The sequence below is a fragment of the Pogoniulus pusillus genome, chromosome 36 (genome assembly GCF_015220805.1).
Source record: "Pogoniulus pusillus isolate bPogPus1 chromosome 36, bPogPus1.pri, whole genome shotgun sequence".
Classification (NCBI taxonomy): Eukaryota; Metazoa; Chordata; class Aves; order Piciformes; family Lybiidae; genus Pogoniulus; species Pogoniulus pusillus.
Genome location: NC_087299.1, coordinates 9,290,380 through 9,305,600, shown reverse-complemented (window position 1 = coordinate 9,305,600; position 15,221 = coordinate 9,290,380). Strand labels below are relative to the sequence as shown.

The 15,221-nt window shown below is 41.3% G+C and overlaps 1 protein-coding gene across 9 annotated transcripts in view; it reads right to left on the bottom strand.

Annotated features, from left to right (window-relative positions):
- The window catches only part of KIF1B (kinesin family member 1B), an 89,700-nt gene that overhangs the window by 18,334 nt on the left and 56,145 nt on the right, over nt 1-15,221 (bottom strand). For 6 of the 9 annotated variants that reach the window (XM_064172307.1, XM_064172310.1, XM_064172309.1 and 3 more), the window contains 10 exons: nt 14,600-14,778; nt 13,990-14,127; nt 13,021-13,269; nt 7,542-7,660; nt 5,577-5,662; nt 5,329-5,458; nt 4,831-4,990; nt 4,184-4,274; nt 3,489-3,607; nt 2,513-2,568 (listed from right to left, as the gene is read on the bottom strand). In XM_064172307.1, the coding sequence (XP_064028377.1) occupies nt 2,513-2,568; nt 3,489-3,607; nt 4,184-4,274; nt 4,831-4,990; nt 5,329-5,458; nt 5,577-5,662; nt 7,542-7,660; nt 13,021-13,269; nt 13,990-14,127; nt 14,600-14,778 (1,327 nt within the window). The remainder of the gene's footprint in view (nt 1-2,512; nt 2,569-3,488; nt 3,608-4,183; nt 4,275-4,830; nt 4,991-5,328; nt 5,459-5,576; nt 5,663-7,541; nt 7,661-13,020; nt 13,270-13,989; nt 14,128-14,599; nt 14,779-15,221) is intronic. The other 3 variants (XM_064172313.1, XM_064172314.1, XM_064172315.1) reach the window with 1 other exon arrangement.

Below are 15,221 nucleotides of genomic sequence, written 5' to 3'. Positions count from 1 at the left end.
GGTTTACAAAGACTGAACATGTAAAGCTCACCCCGGGGCTGACAGAAACCTGTCCTTTCAGTGTGCCTATGCATTCTGTGTACATTTGCAGATCACATCTTTTTCTGTGTCACTTAGAGTAATGATTATTTCTTAGAGTGTTTTAAATCTCACTCACAAGATTTGATTAAAGATTTTATTCAAAAATTAACAAAACCAAAGTGCACCCAAAAGAGCTTGTAAACATATGCAGCCTGTCTGGCTCCACAGAAAAAGAGTTTCCTCAAATCTGCATCAGTTAGTTTGCGGCTTTACAGTTTGTGATTTACAAATGCTTTGGTCTCTTCACCTGCAGTGTTACTCACCCATAAAGTATATTTGCCTTTCCTCATAGAAAAAAAAAATAGGAAAACACGAACTTATAAACTCAGTTTTCACTTCTTCATGTTACAAACTGTTGGTCTCCTGTGTCAGATTAGGTAAGATGTGTGCAAAAAAGCTGAACAAGACTTACTCCAGAGCCATAACCCTGCCGAAGCATGTTTCTGGGCTCCTTATCCTTTAATATTAGTCCTTGCTACTGGCCAGATGCTCTCCAATTCCTTCCACACAAAAGCAGGGATAAACCCATAATAGGCTAAGTGAAATGTCAGCAATAACCAGCCATTCCTCCACACACACTCATGTGACATCCTTCAGCTATCATTACATGACCTCTCTTATCTGTTCACTCATTCTAAACGTTTAGCTCCTGTGCCCTCTAAGAGGCATTCTTGTAACTCTGCAATTGCTTTTCCATTTTCTCTCCTTTCACATATTAACTCCATTGCTTTTATTAAACCAAACAACTATTTTCCCTTCCAGCCTCTCTAAGCCACATTCTTCCCTTGCTCAAGAGTTCTTACAGTTCTGCTATCTTCACACCTCAATTCATCCTTTGGCTTCTACTATGACTTAATTTCTCATGAACTGGGAGGGCATAACAGTCCTTAGTTAAGTGTGTCCTTATAGGAGTGCCTGTGTAGTCTCTTCTTAAACAGCAAAAAGTGAATTCTGTTTCTGGGCAAAAAAGCAGCTCCCTCAGAGGGCCAGATTTTACAAGAATTGGTTATTAAGAGCACTATAACTCCATTGTGCCAGGTCAAGAGCTCCAATATCATCATTTCCTCTTCTTGCTCATTACTCTGGATAGTCACACAACGTAGTTGCACATGAACTAATCACAGCTGCACTCAGTGCTGTTGGTAGCAAGAACACAGAAGTCACTCAAGTTTATTGCTGAGAAGAGAAACTCAGAAACCCCAGAAGAGAGAAAAAGCTAGACAGACAGATTCAACTAAACATGAAAAGTGGTTGCAGAAGTTCTCATGAACTTGCTCTGGCATAATTTTTAATCAGTGTGTTGTCCTGTGGGGTTGTTACAGTAAAGCAGAACACAAATGTAAGTGAGGAACATGCAGTGTTAGTAGAAAGAAAAAAAGAGATGAGCAGGAAACAGCAGGACGTTTCCTCTACAGCTGGCTGGTTTTTATATGCAGCATCTCTCATCCCAGTACCACAAAACTATGTACCCAAAAAAACAATCAGAAGTCCAGAAATAGATCCAGTGACACAGAAAAATCCCTGATGCCTAGCACACTAGAGTTGATAGATGCTACATATGGTTCCCTCTAGATCTAAACTTCAGCACAGCATCATCCTTCCATGACCATGGTAGTTTCTAGTCCAAGAACATTACAGGATAAAGCAAAAAGGAATTTTGAAGCACGTTTTGGAACTACTTCTACATCTACCATAGATCAAGTTTGGCTACTAACCATCTCGTTTAGGAGCCCGCTCACTCTGACAACTGGGAACAGGCAGAAAGAGAAAAGGTGGCAGCTGGTCAGTTCCATCCTGGAAAGCAGCCACAGCAGAGGAGGCAAGCACGTTGGCATGCTCGGACAGTGTGTTCAGCACATGCACGTTAACATAGCCAGACATAAGATACCTAATCAACTCAATTTTTCTTTCATGGTCTGCAAAGGGAATGGAACACACACAAAAAAGGATGGTAGAAAAATGCAGGTGAGAGAGAGTTGGAGAAGGAAGAAATTAAAAGGTGAAATGGAAAAAACCCACCAAAGAGCTCAGCATGCATTAATTATTACAATTTAGCAAAGAAAACCAAGGAGCATGTCAACAAGAGTGACTTGCTGAACAAGAATGTGAGAGAGCAAAAAGATGAAGCAGTTAATGAACAAGCACATTTCCAGTCAAGTGCTCAGTAAGCATATAAGGAGCCAGGTCCCATGGAATACGGGCAGCACCTCAGGAATGAAGTTCTACCCTTTAATGAAACAACAAGCACTTCTGCAAGAGGAGGTTGAAAAGAAGGCAGGTGAAGGAAGGTAGCCAGCGAAGGCAGAACCAGTGCACTTTGCAACATTCAATCCATCACATTTCTGGGTGTCCTGAACAGCTTCAGAAAACTCTACAAGCTTCACCTGCAGTAGGAGACACCTGATGTACAGAACTAGAGAACTGTTCTCACCTGGCTTTGACAGTGGCATAGGGGGAGGGAAGAATCTTCGGGAAGGCTGTGGAGGGCTAGAGAGAAAAGCAAAGAGTTATCAAAATAGAGGCAGGCAAACATAAAAACTATCCAGACACACACACACTACAGTTCTTCCATCTGGTTTTGTCTCTAGAAATACCCTCACAATCCCATGAAGACAGGCAAATATCACTGCCAGGAAAACAAGTGATGTCTTTTTCTAACTTAATTAACCCTTGTTGGCAGTAAAAAAACTAAAACAAAGCAACCTTACAATTTCCAACTGCTCCACTCCTAATTCTGTCCTGACAATTTATGTAGGTAACAGGCATTTCCCAAAATAGCTTAAGGAAAAGGAACAAGCCTCAGCTGGCATTTCTTCCGAAAACTAGCACATGCTTCCTCTGCAGCTGCTGCCGGCAGCAGGAGGACTAACCAGGCCAAGCAGTCCAGACAACAGCTTCTCCCCTTCGGTTATGAAAAGGATGGACACTAAAGGTCCCTTCCCTGATGCCAAAACTTCAAACACGCAGCAGCTTTGGCATGTCAAAAGGTTGAGAGCATTTTGTTTTCTCCCTGATTTCTCTTTTCTTTTGTCATCCTACCTTTATGCATCAGGCCACCTGCCCTGACAGAATGCTGTGTCTTGGGGCACTTAAAAGGTTTACCCAGAACACACAGAGATCAGTACTGAAGTTCTGAGTTTAATATTCTATGACCACAGATTTGGTGAGGTGGATGCAGCTGTACTGGGAAAAGTTTCCATGTTTGAGATGCCAGAATAATTCCATTACTCACTAACAAGACTACACTGGGTAAAAGAGGTTGCTGCCAGCACCCTTACGCCAGCCAGGAATCCTGCTGGTGAAGGTGTGGCTACATAATGCAGGAGTATGAGAAAGTACAGCCTGAACTACACAGCTATCCTGAGCACCATCACAAACAGCCTTCATGCCAGAGTAGTTAACAATACCTGTTGAGATCCTGTCCTTGCAGGTGGAGAGGATGCTGCTGATAATGGCCAAAGACTTCAAACACAATAGGCTTTGTTTTGATGTACTCCACAAATGATTCCGTCACTTCCACAGCAATCTGTTAGACAAAGTGTGGAAAGAAAATGAGACATGCTACAATGAAATCCTTGAAGTATGCATTTTAGGAGCCTATTTTTGTATGAGTTAGCCCCAGTCCCAGCAAAAGCAATTGTATTCCTTTTTGGTTTAGGCATTCATTCTACACTTGATACTGGAGAAAACAAAAGCCTCAATATCAGGCATTTTAAAGGAGAAGAGGGAGCTACACATATCCGAAGGATTACACAGTGCATGAAAACAGATACACTCAGTTCTACTGAGAGCATGAGAACAGCTATCCACAAGTATTTTATTTCCTGAATTCTGGACTGTTTCCTTTCTGGATGTGCAGTGACAGCAGAGAAGGCAGGAAGTAGAGATGACACCGAAGAGTTAAAGTTGCTAGACAATTACTCCGTGTTTTCCCTCTCCCTTGGGAATTACATCATTCACCTGACTACTCCTCCTACGTGTGGTCTTAAAGTTTCGCTTTGCCCCACCCTTCCCATACACCTCTCACGAGTTTCACAAGAAGGAAACAAACAATTCCCAGTGCTAAAACAGACACCTACTATTCATTTAAAGTGTTACTTACATTCTGCACATGGTAAAACCCAAGGGGAGTCCCACGACCATTGTTTTTGAGAGGTTCTGTTGAGAAAGCCTCATCATGACGATGCAAAAAGCTTTCAAGAAAAATAAATAGATAAATAAACCACAGAACAGTTTAGTGAAGATTACTGTGCTGAGAACCCAGCACTGCAAGAAACCAAACTACTTGCTGTGCTAGAACTTTAGGAGTTCAGTGAATACCTAAGTATTTGGGACTACAATTCCTGTACTTATTCTGTGTCTTTATTACTCCCACTTTTCACTCCACGTCTTAAGAAACTAAGCCAAAGCACACTTCCACTTGAGAGCTACTGGTTTACTCACACAGCTTTCATTCCAATTGAGCTTATGTTCAATCTAACACAGAATTTTTCACATTAAAAGACATTATTGAGAGAAAACTTAAGATATTTATAATTAGTAACTTAGGAGTCCACTCTGATTCTTAACTCCTTTATCTGCAAAACTTTCTTCCATAACACCACAGCGAGACAAAGCAGGTACTGCTTGTAACAGGAATTCCAGTCATTGACAAGGTGTTTGTTATACCACACTGCCACTCATCTGAAAAGCTCTCAATCTCTTTATCTTTACATTAATTGCCTAATGTAAATAAGGACAAACTCTTACTTGAACTGGCAGAAAATATCTGCATATTCAGGAAGGATGCCACTGGCCTGCAGCACTGTCACACGGAAGGTGAACACACTACCCAGTTTCAAGTGATCACCAATTTCCTCAGTGAATCCTTCCATAGTCATCTTTCCATCCAAAGTGGCTGACTTCAAGTCTTAGGGAGAGACAAACATCACACATGCAATCACTTCCTGTTTTTTGGTTTTTTTTTTTTCCCTCTTTTCTAAAAAGACTCCTTCAGGCAACAGTTTATTCTCATCACACTTTGGCTTTCTTTTGAACCCAGATTATTTGCTAACAATCCAAAGATGCTGGGAACAGTTTTTCTACACAGTTCTTCAAATTACAAAGTCCAGAATCCCTCATATGCAACCCATCAACTGCATCTCTCCCTGCCTACCATTTCTAGAAGGACACTCAGAAACCCTTCCTATCACTGACTGAAGGTGTTGTAGATACCTCTTATGTTCTGCAAAACTATTTCTTCCTTACCTAGCTCGTTCATTCTGTTGATCTCCTCTGGGGGAGTGGTAACATCAGAGTTCTGTCCTTGTCCTTCCACAATTCTTAACTCTTCCAGTGACAGCCCAGAACGAGTCATTGCAACTGAAGAAAAATCACTCTGCAAAATCAAATGAAGTGGCATATAACAGACTTCTGCAGCTTCTGGTTTTGTCTTCCCTTCTTCCTTGCAATGCTTACTCAAAAAGTCTAACTCAGTTTTAACACTTCTTCCTTACCTTATCAAAATATTCATTGTCAAATGAAATTTTAGCTGTGCCAGACTGTCGGATACCAGATCCATAATCTGGGGCTTCTTCGTCAGCTAAAATATAGGTAAAGAAAAAACAATTAGGAAAAGGAGTGAAAAAGCTCCATCAGAGTTACCTAAATGGAAATTCTGATGACAACAAAAACAGTCCATAAAGCACAAGAGATTTAGTTCTAGTCAGATTAGAACAGGTGCTGGAAAACACCATAGCAAAAATCTGTCCTTCGTGAACTCCTGTGTGGGAAAATCATTGGGCAAGTGATGAGATTTTGTTAGGAACATATATATAACTTCAGGGAATTCTGAACGTAAAACAACTTTATATTCACTTTGATTAATTATTTACTTCTAATTATTAAACCTGAGGCAAACAAACATAATACAACAACCAACACAGGAATGTAAAGTTCCATTGATTTAAACTGCCACCTAAAATTCTGTAGCTAAGCAGTAACACCAGCAAAGCCTCACAAGCACATGCTGTAAGCCTGAAAGGCAGCTATGTCCCTACAGCCTATCCATTGAGCCTCCTCCTCTTTGTTGGGGGTAAAAACAATGAGACCTGGTTCAAGGCCAGATAGTTTTTCCACAGTAAATGCATGCTTGCAGGAGAGACTCCAAGATTCAGAAAGTGTTTCAAAGCTTCACTCAAGGCCACATAGTCCTGGCCCTGTTTTGAGAGATGTCTCCAGTTTGGCTTCTACCAGCTATGGTGCATTCTATTTATCTGTATAGAACATTTGTATGGAAATAATTGGTTTATGCTAAGGAGAATAAATCAAACTAGAAATGAGACTTTTGTACACATCAAAATAGATCTGATCTCACTGTCTGGCTTAGTCCCTGCCAGAGTGATTCTCCAACATCTTCAGAGTCTGAAATTTCATTGTATGTTCCCATGGAGAGTGAAACTTCCAGGGCTACCCTACCTAAACAATGAAGAAATGCTGGCAGTTAGCCACTGCTAGAAAGGACAGTGGGAAGAATCTGCTCTGACCAGCATGGATAAGACATGGCTAACTACCAGCAGTATAACTCAACCAGTTCACACTGAATCATACAATTGCTCTACTTGGAAAAGACCTTTAAGACGACAGAATCATTTTGGTTGGACAAGTCCAGACATTCTCTAACACTACCAAGTCTAGTGCTAAACCATGTCCCTCAGCACCATCTCTCTGCATCTCAGCTTACATTGGAGAAATAGAAAACATTAGCAACTGACCAGCAGACTGCAGTTAAGCCCTGGTACATACCCAGCGACAGCTCAAACCTGAGTGAAGCAGTTACCATCCCCAGATATTCACCCTTCTCTTCTGAAAGGCCAATAGTAGTGGTGATTAAACAGCACGGTAAAGCAACCTCAACACGTTTTAGTGAGGCAATGAAATGGAAAATTGCTGCTGACTTCTGTTTATACTATGCTGAAAACAGTCTGCTCAGGAATTTCTTCTTGTTATTCAGTTAGAGAACGGAGGAGCACATTGCTGCACATTATTTAAAAGGGCAGTTTGAGAAGAGCAAGCATTTGGTGTATTTTACTTTCCTGCAAGTTACCACAGCCAGCAAACTTGCATATACCCTTGTCCACTGTTTGTACTGGTGCCAGAAAAAAAGACTTACTGACATTAGTTAGCCCTTCCACTGTCTTTAACTAGTATCATTTCAGTGGTTGCCAGGTAAAACTTTCAGCAGTCAACATCATCCTTTAAAAATCTCTGCTTCAGGATTTATTCATGCTTGGTCCATATGATTCACACCAATGAAAAAAAAACTGCCAAAAGCAAGTTAACAACAAAGGACAAGTGTTCTCTGCAACACTAACATTATTCAGGTTTGAGGAGGAGAGAGAATGGTTCGATTTGCTTGCCTGGTTTTTAAAGCTGCAGCTGTAAAGCACTCACAGTGTATCAGAGCTCTCCGAGTATCTCACCTGCTATAGCTTGTACTGCTACTCGCAGAAATCCTCGTACTTCTCCTTTCTCACTAACAACAGCTACTCTGTGGATAAGAGGCACTGGGTACAGCAGATTGCTCAGGTATACAAATGCCCTGCAAGGAAGGAAAAAAACCCACAAATATCATTAGGCAATCATCTACAAGAACAGACTGCAGCATTTGGCTGGCTAATGAGATATTCAAATCTTCAGTTTGCTTTACTCCATCTAGGAGACCTGTGCTGTGGTCATGTATCCATACCATCCACACAGGGCTCTGCAGCAGTGTCAAAGCTAAGTGAAGCCATGAAATGCTCTAAAGCAGAGTAATACTGGAGAGACAGGGCTGATATTAGCGAGTTACAAAACAGATGAAGGAGACAGCTTAAGATGATGCCTTTAGAGAAGGTAATTTTAGATGCACTACAGTTGTAAATGGAGCTGTTAGCAAGATAGTAGAAGTCGACTAAGGAGCTACCGATTATGAAGGATTGTTTGACTTTTCCAGCCCATGAGTATGGTTTGAAGAGATAGACTAAAAGGGAATTCATCTACTCTGTTTACACAGCCTCAAATATTTCACTGAGTATATTAAATAACTCTTCAGCACTGACTGACTGAATGGTTTTACTCCTTTCTGTGCATTTGATATCACTGTACATAGAATAATCAGAAATCCCCAATAAACCGTAAGTCATCTTTGAGGTTTCTTGGAAGATTCAGTGAGTGTATGGGTAGTGGAAGACTGACAGTCTTCCCAGCTAAATATCTTCAGGAGTGTTATGTTTCTTTATTTCTAAAAACACAGACCAAGCCACAGAACACAACAGTACTCTTGAGCAGTCGCTTAGAGATTACAGTTTACAACAGGAAAAGTAGCATTTAGGGCCAGCACTGGATGATGCTATTAAAGTTCTAAACAAACAGGGTCTATTTTGGAAGTTAGCAAATTCTATTGCACAGCTTTTTAATTCAAAGTTAAGACTAATGCTAGCAAGCTACTTTATAATTCTACAATGAATTGTACAAGTTCTTAAAACACTACGCTTCAGGGTGATTAGCTTGAACAAAACTTCAAATGTTGAGCTGCCTAACAGGTTAGGTAAAGAATGGCTCTCAACAAGGGGGGAAGAGGGAAAGCTTTATTTATTAATGAGCTGTTTCAGAGTTCAGGAGAATACTGAGATGCAGAATAGTTTAACTAACAGCTTTACCAGTCATTAAAGTGAATAACAAACTAAGTAGGTAATTTTAATTACTTTATGCATATTAAATTATATATTATATAATATATATACTAAGCACCAGTCGTTTGGTTATTTGGATTCCTTTCTTGCAGTCCTTTTTATTAGTCTTTGTTATTAAGTGTAATTAATTCTCCAAATTTGTAACTGTTACTGTTTAATATTCATAGCTAAAGTCCTGCAGGATGAGAGGACTGAGAGAGAAATGAAGATGTTCACTGCCTCTGCCTGGGGACATCAGGTCTAGAATTTGTTCTGTGAACACAAGAAGAGCGATGCAAACAACTCCTTGTGACACAGAGCTAAGGACCCCAGCTAGAAAAGGTTGAGTGTTCCTCCTTGGGTTCACATGCCCGTTCCCAGAATGAATGAATGATCTTGAAATGACAAGGTAGTCAAACAGGTGTCAGTTGTGAACCAAAAAGACAAAAATAACGTTACTCAAAAACAAGATGGTGACAAAATGCAATACAGAAGAGAATGATTAATAAGGCTATACAAATAGAAAAACCAAAGATGAAGGAAACCATACAATGACAGCAAAGAAAACCAAACCAACTGCAACAGAATGCTTGACTAAGATTAGGATCTAATTCCTTTTCAGTCTGCTCCAAAGTGAGGTAAGCACTGATAAAGCAGGGGAAGGGATAAGAGACCAATTTTAAAGTCACAAAATGAGAGGTTTATTTTTTTTCTCCCTAAGAAAACATTTGCATTCTTAGCTTTGGTATTTCAGGTGATGCTCATTTAAGAAAGCAGCATCTCACCATACAGGAAAACAGTCCCTCACACTGACAAACTGGAATTGTTTGCTTGGACTGGACCAGAGATGGAGCTCAGGCAGGTGTGTAGTTACATGCTCCAGACGAAAAGCACACACAGTTTGAGAACCACATTTCAAGCCAGGGAGAACGGACATTTTTCCCCAACAGAAAGGAATCTAAACGGCCTTGCACAGAGATGTATACAGGGAGAGACAGCTTCACTAAGCCAGAGAGGCAATCATTACAGAAGGCTTCCTACTTCAAAGCCACACTAGTCAAAAGTGAAAGCATTAACTGCACGGATAAACAAAACTATATTTTTATTTGCATGGTTAAAGTTCTGAAGCTGCTGCTCAACATATGTCAGCCCAAAGCACTCAGCTTTATCAGCAAGTACAATTTTTCACCCCTCAGTAAAACGACCACCCCAAAGAAAAAAAATTTCTCATCTCAACTTCCTTCCATCCAGCCACCTAGCTCAGAACTCACTGGAATCATTTTAACTTAGACAAAGAAGAGCACACAATGCAAAAAAAGTTTTTAGCTTCCTCTTTGGTGATGAAAATGCTGGATCTCTGCTGCAGAATGGAGAGCAGTAATAGCACATTTGCTGTTCAGGGAAGAAAGCTAGTTTATGCAAGATTACTGCCTTCCAGTGCCATTCCATCTGCTTCATCACAAGGCAAAACCAAGTTAGAAGTAGAGGAAATCTTAAGGTTATCCCCTTCCTCTCTTCCCACATTTGGGAAGAGTTCCACTCCCCAAACGCCCCACATGCCAGTGCTCCCCTACACCTTAGCCCAGCAGACTGAAAGAGGGGGAGCTGTATTAGCAGAAAGATTGGTGAGGTAAAATGGCATACTCACAACAAAACTAGAAATGAAATTTAACAAACACAATTGTTTTGAAAAACTCAAAACAAAACCAACATAACTCAGAATGATGAGGGGCATTTTTGAAGTAAACACATCAATTCAAGATTTAAACAAAACAACCCATAGTCCTCTCCCCCCCCTTAAAAACAGAGCAAATGCTTGGTATGTCACACCATGAAATAGACTCATCCTTAAAAACAGCCCAGCATGCCAGAAGAGATGGCTAAAGGGACCAGCTCTTTACTCCTGTTCTTTAATATAGTACAAACAAAAGTCAGTGACAGCCCTGAGAGAAAAACAAAAAAATGCCATGCCCAAGGAGTTGAATAACTGCACAATCAATTTCTCCTCCTCCTCTCCTTCCTGACCTGGACTCATTATTGCTGATGATCCCTCCCAAAAATACTTAGAATTATTTTAGTTTAGTTCTTCCCAATCCAGAACATATAAACCAGCTTGCAGTGAGAAGCGTTAAGGAGCTTTGGCTTTTGTTCTAAACTGAAGTGCTCAAGACAGTATCTAGATAGCAGGCCATGCCCTCTGATACTCCTGGAGTCACACTGCTCAAAAGGAGAATTCTCATGATGGAAGACATTGTGCAATCGAAACAGTTTCTCCTCAGTGGTGCTAAACAGCCTAACAGCTTTCTGCTGACAGAATCAGCACAATAGAACAGGACAGGAACAGAAATAGAATAGGATAAAATAGAAGCTAACGACTGGGGAGAAGTCATTCAGCTGCCTACTCAGAGATAACACAAAGTTCCACTCCTCAGTACAGTTTACAACCCAGGCAGAGCTCCTTAAGGTGTGCAGCTTCGAAGGCTCAGGCTAGAACTCTGACCTGCTGCTGCTCTGTCTGTCCATAGAGACAGAGCCCAGCATTCTTTGTAAGACATGGAAACGGGAAGCCATTTGTGCAAGCGCCAGGAAGCACAACTGTTTTCATTGGACACTCTATTTGCTCAGCTTGCGTTGTGCTTCCTGAAGAGTTTGTGAAATGAAGATGAATAGCTCGACTTTTTCCCAAGCACTGAAGGTCCAGCTCTGAACAAGCAGGCACAACAGGAGCATATGCAGGGTATGCCAGCACTGCTGCAAGGAAGTAGTGCCAGCCATCCCAAACAGCACACATACACTTTAGCTGACATCACTTCCAAGCCAGGTAAGACAGCTTCCCCAAATGAGCTCCCGTGGATCAGATTCATCTGAGAGGACTGCATTTTATAGAACACATTATCAGACATTGCAGAGAAGGGCACAGATTCAGAGAGATCAAAGAGCACTAACGCAATTTCTTGCAATGTTAGTAATTCTGATTGTTTCAAGGACTAGATCAAGACGTTCTGAATTTTAATGAAAGCTTGTAAAGAGTTTCACTGAAGACAATGGTGTTAGACACTACAGCTGAACTGAGCTAAAAGCTTGATGAGAGACTGACAAACTCAGTCCCTCATCTTTTTACAAGTAATTTAGTCAGATTTCCTGCATCTGTGGGAACTGCAAAAAGATCTCACCTTCCTGACCATGAATTCTTCTGTTTAGTCACAGAAAAGGATAACACCAAGCCCCAGTCCCCTTTTCTTTGTTCCTCCCTTCTAGAGCCATGAAATCTTACCTCCTCTTTTGTACAGTGCATGTGGCAACCACCTCACTGTTTGAACAAGCAACTGGCTCACAGTGATCAAACATGAAAAAAGCATAAGTGGGGGAGTGGGAACAGAAAAGGGAAGCAAAGTCACTAAATGGAATATTTCTGTCATGGGTTACATGTTTGAGCAAAACTATTTGTGAAGAAACAGTGCAAAGTGTCGCATTTTTCAATGCTATTTCCTGTCCTTAGGAGCTGCACCACAGACTAATATCTGATTATGCCTTAATGATATCTAGATTGGCAAAATAAGATACTTTAAAATTCATTAAGTAAACTTGTGTCAGAAACTGAAGTGCAGTGCCTGGGGGAAGCGCTGATGAACACCTCCAGCCAGTGAATTTTAATGATGATGACCTTTCTCTACATAATACCTGCTACCTAGAGTCATGTATAACCTGTGAAGCCAAATCATCCCAGAGAATACTCTTTCTCTCATCCAGAAAGGGACACTCTTCTTTCTCCTCATGCCATCTTTTCTCTTCAGAAACAGAGGATGTTAAAGGAGTTTTCAAAAAATGACTGGATTGGAGTTAAAGGCTTTGCACCAGACTGTGAGACTCTTCTACAGGACAAAACGACATTCCACAATACTTGGTGATCTTGCAATGGCTAAATAGAGCATCCCAATAAATAACAAATAATGTATACAAGCAAACCCACATTCATTCTATGGTGTGACAGTTACCTAGGAACAGAAACAGACTTGCTCACACTATCATATCTAAGAGTTATTTTCCCCATTACTTCGGGTTTCATAGCCTCTGACATGGGAATTCAAACTTAATGTTAAAACTACCACTCATTCTCTGGCAATTCCAATTGAGGTATACAGCTGTTCTGACTGGCTTGACAGATGTTCTGTGCAGCACAAGGCAAAGCCATTGCAGTCTACAGCAAGAGCTGGTCCCTTTTGGCCATTCTCACAGTAACCTCACCAACCTTCCCACTAAAATGAACCAAGGGGATCGGTCGTAAAACGGGTCGCGCCCATCATTGAAGAGGTCTGATCCCTCCTCAGTTCCCACGTCGGAGCCAGTATCATCCACAAAGGCCTCATCATCAAAGTCCTCCATCTCATCCTGCTGTTCATCAGCCAGTTCAGTGATGTCGGAGTCAGCCGTGGAGAATGTGGGGGAGGGCGTGCGGTCAGCAAGGCGCTCATTGACGCAGCCATGGAATATGGGGGAGCTAGATATCGGTTAACGGAACACCGGTTAACAGAGGGAGGGCAGAGAGGAACGCTTCATCAACAGCCCTCTGCTGCCAGCAGCACAGAGACCACCTGAACAACAAGCAAAGGCTTCAAACCAGCCGCACTGCAATGAAAGGGAAGGGAAGGGAGTGCTAACCAAGGCAGGAGAAAGAGCATCCTCCAACTGAGAAGGCAGCAAATGAAAAATGGATATAAACATGGATGAAGGTGAGAGCACAACCACTTAACAGAACTACAACTCTTACTTCCAACAGGTAGTACTTTTGAAAAAAAAAAATACTGTAAAGGTGGAGTTGACAACAGGAAATACTGAACGATCTCATCAGATATTAAGTCTTTCCATTTCACTATATGAATCATATACATAAGAAAAGCCCTGGGCCATTTCTCCCCACAGTTGCCTGTGTTCCTCACATTCTCAGAGCTCTGCTCCAGTGACTTTAGACAGAACTTACCTATGTTTTTTAAAAATAAACATGAAATAAATTCATCACTTGCTAAGAGTTCAGTCAGTTCAGGTTCTCCAGAGATACACCAGAACTGACAACTTTCCAACTACCACTATATTTTAAGCCTGTCAGAAACCCCTCAAGACAATACTAGTGGCGGCCACACGGTTTAGAACCACAAAGTCAGCGTTCACCCAGAACTGACAAGTTTCCAGTGTCCCAGCAGCTGAGACCATTGTCACATACCTTCCCACAAGCTTGAACCAGTGAAAGCGATCGTAGAAGGGGTCGCTGCCCGTCATTGTGCTTTCACTCTCATCCTGTGTATTGGACACCATTTCCCCAGCTCTGTCGTACATCTCACGCATCAGATCCAACCTCTGTCTGCAGAGAAAGAAGAATTAAAGAAATTAATTGAGAGTGAATAGTAAAAGCAGAGAACATGAAGTGGGATACACTGACTGCACCTCTGCCAAATTACACATGGAAAGGGGGAACACAGAAGTCTGTACTGCTGAGCCTGGTACTGTATCGTTCTCTGACACATTAGAGATTCTGGGAAAGACTTTGTAGGCTAAGCCCAGGAAGCATGAGGCAAGGTCACTGCAGAAGCTTACATAAATCTTGGATTTCATTCAAACTTCTAAATATACTTTCAAATCTAACCCTGGAATATTTTTTGCCCCCTTTTTCTCTATATACAAACATCAGATAATGTCACCGAGTAATTTAGGCAGTTTTTTGCTTTCTACTCCAGAAACATTGGCATTTTGATTCCCTGGACAGAACCAGGTTTCTTTGCCAGTAATATTTACATACTTGAATTTTTCTTTCTTTGCCAGTAATATTTACATACTTGAGTTTTTCCAAGGACCAGTAATGTGTTGCTCCATTCTTCAGATCCTGGACTTCCACAGCTACCACGGTACGGGGGAAAGGCCGATTATCTCGGGTCTTCTCCAGTTCAGTGGGCAAAAGCTCTGGCGGCAGTGGTGAGTAGAGGGTGTCTGTCAGCAGGACAAACTGGAACTGCACCTGAATGGAGAAAGTAAAATTACTTTAGTACTGAGAAGTCAGATGTCAGCACTACAAGGGGGACAGAGACCTAAGCCAAAGCCATGTTTGAAGCCAGTTTGACTTTCATCTCTATGAACAGATTCAGGTTTTATTATGTCACTTTTTTTGGTCTCAAAATAGCACAACACATATTTTTCAGTTGAGTGCATGTATCTTGCCTTTATTGACTCAGCTAGCAGAGGTCTGGAAAACTATAGACCTGGCACATCCTGCAGCACCCACTTCTCTTGGAAAGATGAATAATCACACAAAGTTAAAAGCAGTTTATGATACTGACAGGAAGAGCATAAGGGAAATGAAAAAGAGGAGAGTGTATCAACCTGGTTTGCAGGGGATGTGCAAGTTTGAATCAGAGACTTGTGATTTTTCTGAACACTTTTAAAGCCCAAACCATTAAGCAA